The sequence below is a fragment of the Rana temporaria genome, chromosome 1 (assembly GCF_905171775.1).
Source record: "Rana temporaria chromosome 1, aRanTem1.1, whole genome shotgun sequence".
Classification (NCBI taxonomy): Eukaryota; Metazoa; Chordata; class Amphibia; order Anura; family Ranidae; genus Rana; species Rana temporaria.
Window position 1 is genome coordinate 450557923 of NC_053489.1, and position 13889 is coordinate 450571811.

The 13889-nt window shown below is 43.1% G+C and overlaps 1 protein-coding gene across 1 annotated transcript in view; it reads right to left on the reverse strand.

The window, feature by feature from the left end:
• The window catches only part of LOC120916545 (N-acylethanolamine-hydrolyzing acid amidase-like), a 73535-nt gene that overhangs the window by 53135 nt on the left and 6511 nt on the right, over positions 1 to 13889 (reverse strand). The window contains exons 2-3 of the mRNA XM_040327591.1: positions 9287 to 9454; positions 2664 to 2790 (exon numbers count right to left, since the gene is read on the reverse strand). Of these exons, the coding sequence (XP_040183525.1) occupies positions 2664 to 2790; positions 9287 to 9454 (295 nt within the window). The remainder of the gene's footprint in view (positions 1 to 2663; positions 2791 to 9286; positions 9455 to 13889) is intronic.

A 13889-nucleotide genomic window follows, 5' to 3' on the forward strand; every position in this document is an offset into this window, starting at 1 on the left:
TAATAGATAACTGTTTGACAAGTTATGGATGACATCTTTTGGCTGGAAGTCTTATTTTTGTTTGGTAGCCACATACAAAACCAAATTCCCAAGTTTATTGACTCACATCTATTATCGGTGCTAGTGCTGTCTCAGCAGCAAAAATGTGCGTGGTTGTTATTATGGATATTTGCCCTAATCTACCACTTATGGTGCTTCTTGTCTAGTTTTCTTCAGAAAATCACATTGAATAATGAATTCTGCTCCAAGAATTCAAACAATGTCGTTTCAAAATTACTCTATAAATGCCTCAATTAACCACTTGCTGACTGCCCTATAGCAGTTTTACTGCTACAGGGCAGCAGCTGTGCGCAGGATCACGTATATATACTGTATGTGATTGTGCATCAGCAGGGGGCACGTGCCGATTCTGCTGGGACTATTCAGAACAGAAGCTGATCTGCGGGTGTTGGGCACTCAATGTCCTGCAGGACCCGCCGATCGTCGGTAAAGAACACAGAACAGCGATCTGCCTATGTAAACAAGGCAGATCGCTGTTCTAACAGGGGTGAAGGGATAGATTCTATGGGGCAGATTCACATACATTTGGACAGGCGCAGCGTATCAGAGATACGCTACGCCGCCGTATCTTACCTGGCGTAAATTCGAATCCAGGAAGAATTTGCGCCGTAAGTTACGGCGGCGTAGTGTTTTTCTGGCGGCGTATTTGAAATTGGGCGGGTTGCATTTAAATGAAGCGCGTCCCCGCGCCGAATTAAATGCGCATGCGTCGTTCCTAAATTTCCCGCCGTGCATTGAGCTAAATGACGTCGCAACTACGTCATTTTTTTAACTTAGACATGACTTACGTCCATCCATATTCACAGACGACTTACGCAAAAAAAAAAATGTAATTTCGACGCGGGAACGACGGCCATACTTTAACATGGCAAGTCTATCTATACGCCACAAAATAGCAGCTTTAACTATACGCCGGAAAAAGCCGACTACAGACGACGTAAGAGAATGCGACGACCGCGCGTACTTTCGTGGATCGTCGGAAAAAGCTAATTTGCATACCTGACGCGAAAACGACGCGAACTCCACCCAGCGGACGCCGAAGTATTGCATCTGCGATCCGAAGGCGTACGAAGCCGTACGCCTGTCGGATCTTACCCAAATGCCGTCGTATCTTGGTTTGAGGATTCAAACTAAAGATACGACGCAGGAAATTTGAAAGTACGCCGGCGTATCAGTAGATACGCCGGCGTACTTGCTCTGTGAATCTGCCCCTATGTTCCTGCAAAGCAGAGACTAGAATCCATTTACATTATCTTTTATATTTAACCAAAAATTGCATTATATATTGTGTGTTTTTGCCTTAAAATTCATTAACGTGTGACATAAAAAATTTGCAACGATCACCATTTTATTTTCTAGGGCCTCTTCTAAAAATATATAATAAATAATGCTTGGGGGTTCTAAGTAATTTTTTAGCAAAAACTACAGATTTTTACTTGTAAACAAAGGGGCTTATTTACAAAAGACAAATCCACTTTGCACTACAAGTACAAACATTGGGGCAGATTCACAAAGAATTGCATGTGAGATACGCTACGCCGCTGTAACTTACTTTTTTTAGCTTTGAATCCACAAAGAATTTGCGCCGTAAGTTACGGAAGCGTAGTGTATCTCTCGCGGTGTAAGGGCGCGGAATTCAAATTGGGCGGGTAGGGGGCGTGTTTCATTTAAATGAAGCGCGTCCCCGCGCCGAACGAACTGCGCATGCGCCGTCCCTAGATTTCCCGACGTGCATTGCGCTAAATGACGTCGCAAGGACGCCATTGTTTTGACGTGGATGTAAATTACGTCCATCCCGATTCACGGACGACTTACGCAAATGAAAAAAATAAATTCTAATTAAACGCGGGAACGACGGCTATACTTAACATAGCAGGTTTAACTATACACCACGAAACAGCAGCTTTAACTATACGCCGGAAAAAGCCAACTAGAGACGACGTAAAAGAATGCGACGGCCGCTCGTACGTTCGTGGATCATCGGAAATAGCTAATTTGCATACTCAACGCGGATTACGACGGGAACGCCACCCAGCGGACGCCGAAGAATTGCATCTTAGATCCGAAGGCGTACGAAGACGTACGTCAGTCGGATCTAACCCAGATGCCGTCGTATCTTGTTTTGAGGATTCAAAACAAAGATACGGCACGGGAAATTTGAAAGTACGCCGGCGTATCAGTAGATACGCCGGTGTACTCGCTTTGTGGATCTGCCCCTACAAGTGCCAAGTGCACTTGAAATTGCACTCAAAGTGCACCTGGAAGAGCGGTCGCTGTAGATCTGAGGGGGATATGCAAGGAAAATAAAAAACAGCATTTTAGCTTGCACATGATTGGATGATAAAATCAGCAGAGCTTCCCCTAATTTCAGATCTACCCCTCAGATTTACAGCAACTGCACTTCCAAGTGCACATTCAGTGCATTTTCAAGTGCACGTTGCATTTGTAGTTTGCACTTGTAGTGCAAAGTGGATTTGCCTTTAGTAAATAACCCCCAAAGTGTCAGAAACGACCCAAGTCTTAAAGTAGTTGAGGCATTTCTATTTACATACAGCATTCAGAAAAAAAAAATCTACTGTTTTTGAACACAAATTATACTATACCGTTCCATTCTGAATAAAATCCAAATCCACGGTGAGGTTTCTGAGTATTTCAGGAAAGGCATAGTCCAAGTTCCTCCCATGATAAATATTTCCTTTTGTGTCTTGAGCAATTATACTAGTGCAATACCTATATTACAGAATACAAAATTACAAGCAATCATACATGACATTAGTTGTGTTCTATGAAGTAATTCTATAATTCTACCCTATGAAATACTTCTATACAGAAGTGGATGTAAACCCAAATGTATTTTTTAATTTGTTGATGTCACAATGTACAGTATAAGGTTTCCTATCATCTGTGCCCAGTCTTGCCAAACAGAGTTAATCCAGCTCTGAGCAATCCTCTTTTATTGTTCAGTAAATTAAAAACAGACTTACAGAGAAAAACCTTAGTCCGTTCCGCCCCCTTGCTGTGAAATGACAGTTAATTTACATATCTCATGCACTAGCCTGGAGACAGGCATTATTTTTTAATTCCCACCCCCACTCCTTTTCTGAAGTCATGTGGTTACTTTTCTGGATTTTGACTGGATGTTAGTGATCATAGCAGATTTTAGTGTAAGGGATACACAGGAGAAAATTCATGTTGACAAGGGGAGTGTAGAGGAGGGCGGGGAGTCTACTGACATCACGACTCCACCCACAGAGCTCCAGACAACAGATCCACCCACAGAATCTGCAGTTTTTCAGTTCTTATAACAGACAGAGGGGAGACATTTGACAGGTAAGGATACATACAGGAGGCATCTATATCCTTATAGATCAGCACTATGGCAGTTGTTTAGAAAGGATGAGAGTGGGTTTACATCCACTTTAACCACTTTCAGACCTGCGCACGACGATGTACGTCCTCTTTTTAAAGATGGATATCTCGGTAACGGCAGCAGCTGCTGCCACAACCGAGGTATCTATCTTTAGTGTGCGCGGTCCGGTACACGATAACGGCGGTCTCCGCGGCGGATTCTCCGCGAGATCGCCGTTATCGGTGGCGGGAGAGGCCCACGCCCTCCGCCGCTTACCGGAGCCGTCGATAGCGGCGGAGGAGATCGGGTGCGTTCGGCTGCTGACTGGGGACGAGACTGAAGGAAAAATCTCCTTCGCCCGTCCCCATAGCTCTGCTGGGCGGAAGTGACGTCAAAACGTCAGTCCCGCCCAGCCTCTTAAAGAAATTTTTTTTTTTTGTCATTTGAAAAAATGACAGTTTCAATTTTTTTTTTTTTTTTGCATTTTAGTCTAATTATGAGATCTGAGATCTTTTTGACCCCGATCTCATATTTAAGAGGACCTGTCATGCTTTTTTCTATTACAAGGGATGTTTACATTCCTTATAATAGGAATAAAAGTGATCAAATGTATTTATTTATTTTTTCAGTGTAATAAAATAAATAAAAATAAATAAGAAAACAAAAAAAAAATTTTTTAAAGCGCCCGTCCCGACGAGCTCGCGCGCAGAAGCGAACGCATACGCGAGTAGCGCCCGCATATGAAAACGGTGTTCAAACGGTGTTCACAAGTGAGGTATCGCCGCGATCGTTAGAGCGAGAGCAATAATTCTAGCCCTAGAGCTACTCTGTAGCTCAAAAAATGCAACCTATAGAATTTTTTAAACGTCGCCTATCGAGATTTTTAAGGGTAAAAGTTTGACGCCATGCCACGAGCGGGCGCAATTTTTAAGCGTGACATGTTGTGTATCATTTTACTCGGCGTAACATTATCTTTCACATAATATAAAAAAATTGGGCCAAATTTATTGGTGTCTTATTTTTTTTATTCAAAAAAGTGATTTTTTTCCAAAAAAAGTGCGCTTGTAAGACCGCTGCGCAAATACGGTGTGACAAAAAGTATTGCAATGACCAGTTTCAGTAATTCTTAACACAATGAGAGAATTTCCCTGAGAAAGAACAGAAAGCCAGACTTAAAGGGGTTGTAAAGGTTTGTTTTTTATTTTCTAAATTGGTTCCTTTTAGCCAGTGCATTGTTGGTTCACTTACCTTTTTCTTTCGATTTCCCTTCTAAATGTTTTTTTTCTTTGTCTGAATTTCTCACTTCCTGTTTCTCCTCAGTAAGCTGTTCTGGCTGACTAACCCCCAACCAGATCGGCTCGGATGATGGGGGCAAGCTTACTGAGGAGGAACAGGAAGTGAGAAATTCAGACAAAGAAAAAAAACATTTAGAAGGGAAATGGAAGGAAAAGGTAAGTGAACCAACAATGCACTAGCTTAAAGAAACCTATTTAGAAAATAAAAAACAAACCTTTACAACCCCTTTAATATGCCATGCTTGTAAGGAGGAAGCACTGCCTTTATATGACATAAGCACATATAGTTGCCCAATTGTTATATATAATTAGTTTGTACACTGAAAAGTTTATAAAAATTTCATAGCACATTAAAGCAGAGTTCCACTCAAAAGTGTAATTTCCACTTATCTGTCGCCTTCTCCCCCTCATGTGCCACATTTGGCACATTTCGGGGGGGAGGGGGGGATGGGTACCTGTTTTTGACAGGTACCGCTCCCCACTTCTGGGAGACCAGGCTGCAGCCCAGTCTCCCGGAAGTTTTGCCCCCTCCTCCTTTCTCCCCTGCCGGACCAATTATAAAGCAGAGCACACTTCGCGCATGAGCAGAAGGAAACCGGCTGCGAAACTAAAAGCCTTCACTGCTGGGTTCCCTTACCAGGAATGGCGGCGGCTGCACCCGACAGCCGATCAAAAGATCAGCTTGGGTGCCGACATTGCAGGCGCCCTGGACAGGTAAGTGTCCATATATCAAAAGTCAGCAGCTGCACTATTTGTAGCTGCTGACTTTAAATTTTTCGTGGGGGGCTGGACCTCCTCTTTAATAACATTATTCACCTTAAAGGGGTTGTAAAGGTAAAAAAAAATCCCTAAATAGCTTCCTTTACCTTAGTGCAGTCCTCCTTCACTTACCTCATCCTTCCATTTTGCTTTTAAATGTCCTTATTTCTTCTGAGAAATCCTCACTTCCTGTTCTTCTGTCTGTAACTATACGCAGTAATGTGAGGCTTTCTCCCTGGTGTGGTGAAAGCCTCTTGAGGGGGGAGGGGGCGAGCAGGAGTGTCAGGACGCTGTCTACTTTGCAGATAGAGAAAGGAGCTGTGCGTTAGTGGGCCTCCTGACTCTCCCGCTTGCCCCATCCCCCTCAAGGGAGAGGGCGAGCACGACACTCCACACCAGGGAGAAAGCCTCGCATTACTGTGTGGAGTTACAGACAGAAGAACAGGAAGTGAGGATTTCCCAGAAGAAATAAGGACATTTGAAAGCAAAATTGAAGGATGAGGTAAGTGAAGGACTGCACTAAGGTAAAGGAAGCTATTTAGGGGGAAAAATATGTACCTTTACAACCCCTTTAAATACAAACTCCAACTATTTAATACAGTCCTTTAAAGTAATGAATATCTAGTGACATCAACATCAAAAACATTTACCTGTACAGTTTTTAATAGGAACTCATATTTTCTAGTTTAGGATGTGCACTGGAATATGTACAGTACGCTGTATATGATATACATGCTATAACCTTTAACACCTAAGGGTTTAAAAATTAAAACTAAAGACCATGGAATTTGAACTCTACATTACCACAATAGCACACCAATATAAAAACCTGCCCTTTAACCTCCAATCTTTAGGGTTAATTGTTAATCTTGGACATAGATAGTACTAGTACTACAGCTTTGTTTTTATATTTAGTTTTGGATTAAACTTTTTCTAATGCCAAACATTTTTTTTTTGTGTTGAGTACAATAGTGAAAGTATGAATGTCTGTCAGGTTTTTATTGCTCTATGGGAACTTCATTTCTCCATGGGGTCGATTCACTAAGGCCCCGTACACACGACCAAACATGTATGCTGAAACTGGTCCGCATACATGTTCGGTCGTGTGTAGGCGCGAGCGGGCCGAATTCCAGCAAACATTTGCCCGCCGTGCCTTTTCCCAGCGGGCAAATATTCCTGGACGTGTTTTAAAACCGTCCGCTGGAATCCTGCCCGCTCGGACATGTACGGTCGTCAGTACAGACCTACCGTACATGTCCGAGCACCCGCCGTCCCTCGCATGCGTCAAATGACTTCGACGCATGCGTGGAAGCCTTTAAATGGCAGGCCCGCCCACGTCGCCGCGTCATCGCCGGGTCATCGTCGCGGCGACGACGCGGACACGCCCCGCGTATTGTTTACGCGCGGACTTCTGTACGATGGTTAGTACAACCATCGTACAGAAGCCCTCTGGCAGGCATGTACGGTGAAAACGGTCCGACGGACCGCTTTCACCGTACACGTTTGCTCGTTAGTACCCGGCCTAAGAGTTAATGTTGGAAAAAAAATGCGGTAAAATAACGCATGTGGAAACAATTGTTCAAATGTTCAATTCCCTAATAGTTGTGCGGTAAATAACTACTGCGGTAAAGTTTTGATAATGTGATTTTTTTTTACTCTGTTAGGTTTGTAAATTGGACTGAGCTTACCGCATGTTGTTTATGCGATATTTACGGTAATTGTTAGTGAATTGACCACTAATTTCCCTATGTTTTTTGTCAATGGGACTGAAAGGTTTGGTTCACACTTGCAGTTGGGGGGGGGGGGGTAAAAATAGGCAGTTAAAGTGGAGGTTCACCCTAAAAAAAAATTCTAACAATACATTGAGAAGACTGATTACACTGCGGGTATGCTGGGGTTTTTTTTTTTTTTTCGTACATACCTCGTTATCACCGTTTCATCCCTCGGCTTCCGGGTATGATTCTTGCTGGACTGGGCGTTCCTAGTTGATTGATGTTCCCCCGACCGAAGCATACTGCGCGTCACGACTTTCAGAAAGAAGCCGAACGTCGCTGTGCAGGCGCCGTATAGAACCGACTCTATACGGCGCCTGCGCAATGATGTTCGGCTTCTGTCGGAAATTCGTGAGGCGCAATATGCACCGGTCGGAGGAACGTCAATCAACTAGGAACGCCCAGTCCAGCAAGAATCATACCCGGAAGCCGAGGGATGAAACGGCGATAACGAGGTATGTACGAAAAAAAAACCAGCATACCCGCAGTGTAATCAGTCTTCTCAATGTATTGTTAGAATTTTATTTTAGGGTGAACCTCCACTTTAACCACTTCAATACCGGCCCATAGTCATATGACGTCCACAGAGGGGATCTCCCATCCTGGGTGGACATCATATGACGTCCTGGGCTTTGTAAGGGGATATCTGAATGATGCCATCGGGGGCCCATAGAAAGAATCGCCCAGCGCCGGATGGGAAGCATAGAGATGACTGGTGACCAGATGGTCAACAGTCATCTCTACGACCGTCGGAGGCCCGGGTGCGATGTGATGACGTCAAGCCCGGGTACCCAGAAGTAAACAAAGCCGCGATTGCGGCTAGTAAGCATGAGACCAGTGAATTGTTTTTCTCAATCTCATGCTTTCCAGCCTGGAGGAGAGATGTGAGGTCTTATTGACCCCACATCTCTCCATAAAGAGGACCTGTCACACACTATTCCTATTACAAGGGATGTTTACATTCCTTGTAATAGGAATAAAAGTGCTCAAAAAAAATTTAAATAAAAAAAAAGTGTAAAAATAAAAAAAAATAAGTAAAGTAAAAAAATAAATAATACAATTATTTTTTTTAAAACGCCACTGTCCCCGGTAGCTCGCCCACAGTAGCGAACGCACACGTAAGTCCCACCCACGTATATAAACGTCGGTCAAACCACATATGTGAGGTATTGCCGAGGTATAGAGCGTGTGCAACAATTCTAGCACTAGACCTCCTCTGTAACTCTAAACTGGTAACCTGTAAAAAATGTCAAAACGCAGCTTATGGAGATTTTTAAGTAACGCCATTCCATGAGTGTGCACAATTTTAAAGCGTGACATGTTAGGTATCTATTTACTCGGTGTAACATCATATTTAATATTTTACAAAAAAATTAGGCTAACTTTACTGTTTTGCTATTTTTTAATTCATGAAACCATATTTTTTCCAAAAAAAAAGGCGTTTAAAAAATTATTGCTCAAATACCGTGCAATGACCACCATTTTATTCCCTAGGGTGTCTGCTAAAAAAACATATATAACGTTTGGGGGTTATGAGTAATTTTCTAGCAAAAGAATGATGAAGAGAAAAGTGCCAGAATAGGCCCGTTATTGAGGTGGGTATAAAAAGCCCGGTATTGAAGTGGTTAAGCTGTGTAGCTGGACAAGGGTATTCACATGCTGCAATCACAATGCGATGATGACAAAAATTATCCCCCTGTCATGTTTGATGGGCAGTACCACCACCTAACGCAGTATATTCGAGTGAATAGGACCACCTCATAACTGCGAGCTTTGCGCCTGCGCAGTACAGGGGGGACATTATCCGCCAGGGGGACACTAATCGACAGAACACCGACACTAAGTCTCACACTGACAACTTATATTCTGCCGTGGTTTGACTTGCTCATCCAGCTGGCGAGGGAACAACACAAACAGGCGCCTGCTCTTCCTGCACATTTTAATAACCCTCTTGCTGGCAAGTATACCATTGAAGTTAGAACATTTTTCTAATATACCGGTAATATAAAAAAAGACAATATTTCATCAGAGGTCTTTACAGTGCTACTTACGCTGTAGCTTCATAGGCAAGGTTTACACCCAATATATATCCAACACTGACTTCAAGTGTTCTAGCTATTCCTCTTATCTCATCAGCATAGGGTTCCCGGACTAAAAATATTATGTCAATTTCTGCCAGAGGAAGGATGATGGCTTGGACCCATTTTGGTATTGATGATCTGCAATACAAATGTACACAATTAGATAAGAGATTTTCTATCTTTAATCCTGGGTTCATAGGGCCAGATCCACAACCAGCGGGCTTAACTTAAATGTTCCGATTTAAGTTACACCGCCGCAAAATTTCTACCTAAGTGCCCGATCCACAAAACACTTACCTAGAAATTTGCAGCTGTGTAACTTAAATCTGTACGGCGCAAGGCGGGCCCAATCTAATGGGGCGAGTCCCATTTAAATTAGGCGCGCTCCCGCGCCGGACGTACTGCGCATGCTCCCGACGCTATTTTCCCGACGTGCTTTGCGTTACGTTGCGCCAAGTTTTGTGAATCGCGACGGGTAAAAAAGAGATGCGGCAGGAAAAAAAAAATGTTAAAAAAAAATTTGACAGCGACGCGGGAAAGAAGGGTATACTTTTACATGGTGTACTAAGTTTACACTTTGTAAAAGCAGCCCTAATTTTGCGACGGCAAACTAACACTTACGGAGAATTAACAAAGGGAAAAACCTTTGTGGATCTCCGTAAGTGCTAATTTGCATACCCGACGCGGAATTTCGAGGAGAAATGCCCCCAGCGGCGGCCGCGGTACTGCATCCTAAGATCCGACAGTGTAAAACTATTACACCTGCCGGATCTTAGGAATATCTATGCGTAACTGATTCTCTGAATCAGCCGCATAGATAGAAACAGGGATACGACGGCGTATCAGCAGATACGCCTGCGTATCCCTTTTGTGGATCTGGCCCATAATGACCGCAGGAATTAAATTGTGCAAGTTCAACTGAACTCATACGATTTCATTCCAGCATGTCAGTCCTGACTTCGGGGGGCGATTTCAGAGATATCTGTGCGGGTTTCTGCAGCGATGTCTATTGAAATCACACCCTGAAGTCGCCAAAAGTAGTACAGAAACTACTTTTGGGAATCGTGCAGCGACACAAATGCAGCGTCGCACCGATTCGAACGGTGCAATTTCCGTCAATAGCCACCGATTGCTGCAATGTGAACTAGGGCTTATGCCGCGTACACACGATCATTTTTCGGCATGAAAAAAACTTTGTTTTAAAAAAATGTCATTTAAAATGATAATGTGTGGGCTTCACATAATTTTTCGGCTTCTGAAAAACGACAAAAAAAAAATTCGAGCATGCTGCATTTTTTAACAACGTTTTAAACAATGTCGTTTTTCGGGTTGTAAAAAAGGATGGTGTGTGGGCTAAAACGACGTTAAAAACCTGCGCATGCTCAGAAGCAAGTTATGAGACGGGAGCGCTCGTTCTGGTAAAACTACCGTTCGTAATGGAGTAAGCACATTCATCACGCTGTAACAGACAGAAAAGCGCAAATCGTCTTTTACTAACACAGAATCAGCTAAAGCAGCCCCAAGGGTGGCGTCATCCGCATGGAACTTCCCCTTTATAGTGCCGCCGTACGTGTTGTACGTCACCGCGCTTTGCTAGAGCATTTTTAAAAAATAATGGTGTGTAGGCAACGTCGTTTTATTGATGAAGTTGGAAAAACTTTGATTTTTCTACATGCCGAAAAATTTTTTTTTTTTCATGACGAAAAATGATTGTGTGTACGCGGCATAACAGTCAGGGAAATTATACAAAATTGACACATATTTCCACATTTACTTGTATTGTCATCTCATAATTTTGCTTAAAGTGAGTCTAGCAGTAAAAAAAGTAATCCAATATCACAAACTTTTGAAACATACATTAATTGGTTCTGTACGGAGTTTGTAATTTTAAATATATAGAGTAAACACACCACATAACAAAAAATGCTTTAGCAATACAGTTGTATTAAAGTGATTGTAAAACTTTGTTTTTTATTTCATTACCTGTAAAATAACAAACGTTATACTTACCTGCTCTGTGCAATGGTTTTGTACATAGCAACCCTGATCCTCCTCTTCTGGGTTCCCCCTCTGGCGCTTCTGGCTTCATACCCCCGCCCAGTGCCCATATAATAAGCCGCTTGCTATGTGGGGAGCTTTTGCGTGCTCACTACTGGTGGCAGCCCGTCCATTAGGGGCTCATAGGCACTGCCCCCAAATCCATGCGTCCAGCTCCCCGATCTACATACAGGGCGCCGGACTCATGAATTCTAATGGCGGAGGTGTGTTTTTTGAAGCACGTGATTAGAGCCAGAGGCTCTAATAGGCTTCAAAAAAGGGTGGGCAGAGCAATGCACCTGAATCCCACCCAGTTGTGTGACAATATCCCCCGGAGGTTACTTCCGGGTATCAACGCATTCGTGTGGGAGCCGTCAAAGCCGGCATTTCCCATTGAGAAAACCGGCATTCTCAGTGCGCGTGCGCGGTTGTCTACGGCGTGCATGCGCCGCAGACACCGGTGCATTCTTTGTGTCAAATATCTCCTAAACCGTGTAGGTTTGGGAGATATTGCAAACACCTACAGGTAAGCCTTAATCTAGGCTTACCTGTAGGTAAAACAAGTAAGTGAGGGTTTACAACCACTTTAACACCATGTGCAGAGATGAGCATTTTTACAATGTAATGCCTCGTACACACAATCCGATTATCGGATGATAAAAATCACTTTCGGATTGATCTTAACCAGTTCCCGACCTCCTCATGTACATTTACGTCGGCAGAATGGCACGGACAGGCACATCCACGTACCTGTACGTCCTCTGCTAGACGTGGGTGGGGGTTCCGAACGGGGAGCGATCCGGGACGACGGCGCGGCTATTTGTTTTTAGCCGCTCCGTCACGATCGCTCCCCGGAGCTGAAGAACGGGGAGAGCCGTGTGTAAACACGGCTTCCCCGTGCTTCACTGTGGCGGCGCATCGATCGAGTGATCCCTTATATAGGGAAGACTCGATCGATGGTGTCAGTCCTACAGCCACACCCCCCTACACTAGTAAACACACATTAGGTGATCCCTAAATGTTACAGCGCCCCCTGTGTTTAACTCCCAAACTGCAACTGTCATTTTCACAATAAACAATGCAATTTAAATGCATTTTTTGCTGTGAAAATGACAATGGTCCCAAAAATGTGTCAAAATTGTCTGAAGTGTCCGCCATAATGTCGCAGTCACGAAAAAAATCGCTGATCGCCGCCATTACTAGTAAAAAAAATAAAAAAAATAAAAATGCAAAAAAACTATCCCCTATTTTGTAAACGCTATAAATTTTGCGCAAACCAACCGATAAACGATTATTGCGATTTTTTTTACCAAAAATAGGTAGAAGAATACGTATCGGCCTAAACTGAGGAAAAAATAAATTTATATATGTTTTTGGGGGATATTTATTACAGCAAAAAGTAAAAAATATTGCATTTTTTTTAAAATTGTCGCTCTATTTTTGTTTATAGCACAAAAAATAAAAACCGCAAAGGTGATCAAATACCACAAAAAGAAAGCTCTATTTGTGGGGAAAAAAGGACGCCAATTTTGTTTGGGAGCTACGTCGCACGACCGCGCAATTGTCTGTTAAAGCGACGCAGTCCCGAACTGTAAAAACCCCTTGGGTCTTTAGCCAGCATATTGGTCCGGGGCTTAAGTGGTTAATCAATCGATAATCTGATCGTTAGTACACAGCTTTCGACAGCCAATCGCGACAGTCTTTGTGAAACAAAAAATTGCAGCGCTAATGTGTGATGGTCAATATAAATTAAAGCATGATGGCCCCTGTTTATGGCTTTGTATGCCGAAACGCGTCAGCGTTGCTACCTTAGCACCCTATACTGCTTTTTATGTTTTTTCACGTGATTTATGCAAACTTTCAATAAAACCTTCCATGGTTTAGTTTGATTTGCACCATCTGGAGCACTCTCTTTTTTACTTCCATGTTCACTTATGTCCTGCCTGCCCATTGAGGCCGGCCATCTGACCTGCATTGCTGCATCGTATCTGCCTGGTTCCTGGTTTGGAGCTATTCGTTCGACTGGATTAATACAGCCACCACCGCCTGGAGTGACGATCCATGCAGAGTTCCAGGTCTGCCGAGACCATCAAGCCTTTTAGACTTACTGTTAGTATTAACATGTGAGTCCACATCTGTCGGTAAGAGTACCCATTTCATTTATTTTGATGTTTTGGATGATTACTTCAGACAAGCTATATATAATTTATGAGAAATATCCATCCAGCACTCATACAGTTTTGAACTGTGAATTACCCACCTGTTGAAGTGATTCATTTATTTGTTTGGAGACTCATCATTTGGACTTTTTCGTTCACCATTGGCCAAGTTTAATTTATATTGACCATCACACATTAGCGCTGCACTTTTTGTATCACAATTGCTTCGTACTTTGTTTGTTTGTGTGCTAGCTGCTTTTTTTTACTTTATTGTATTTGGTTTAGCGCAGTTTTTTCCCTTACTTTCAAATCACGACAGTCTGTCCAACAAAATCCAAAGGGACAAACTCGAAAACTTTGCTCGGACGACAGCCCAA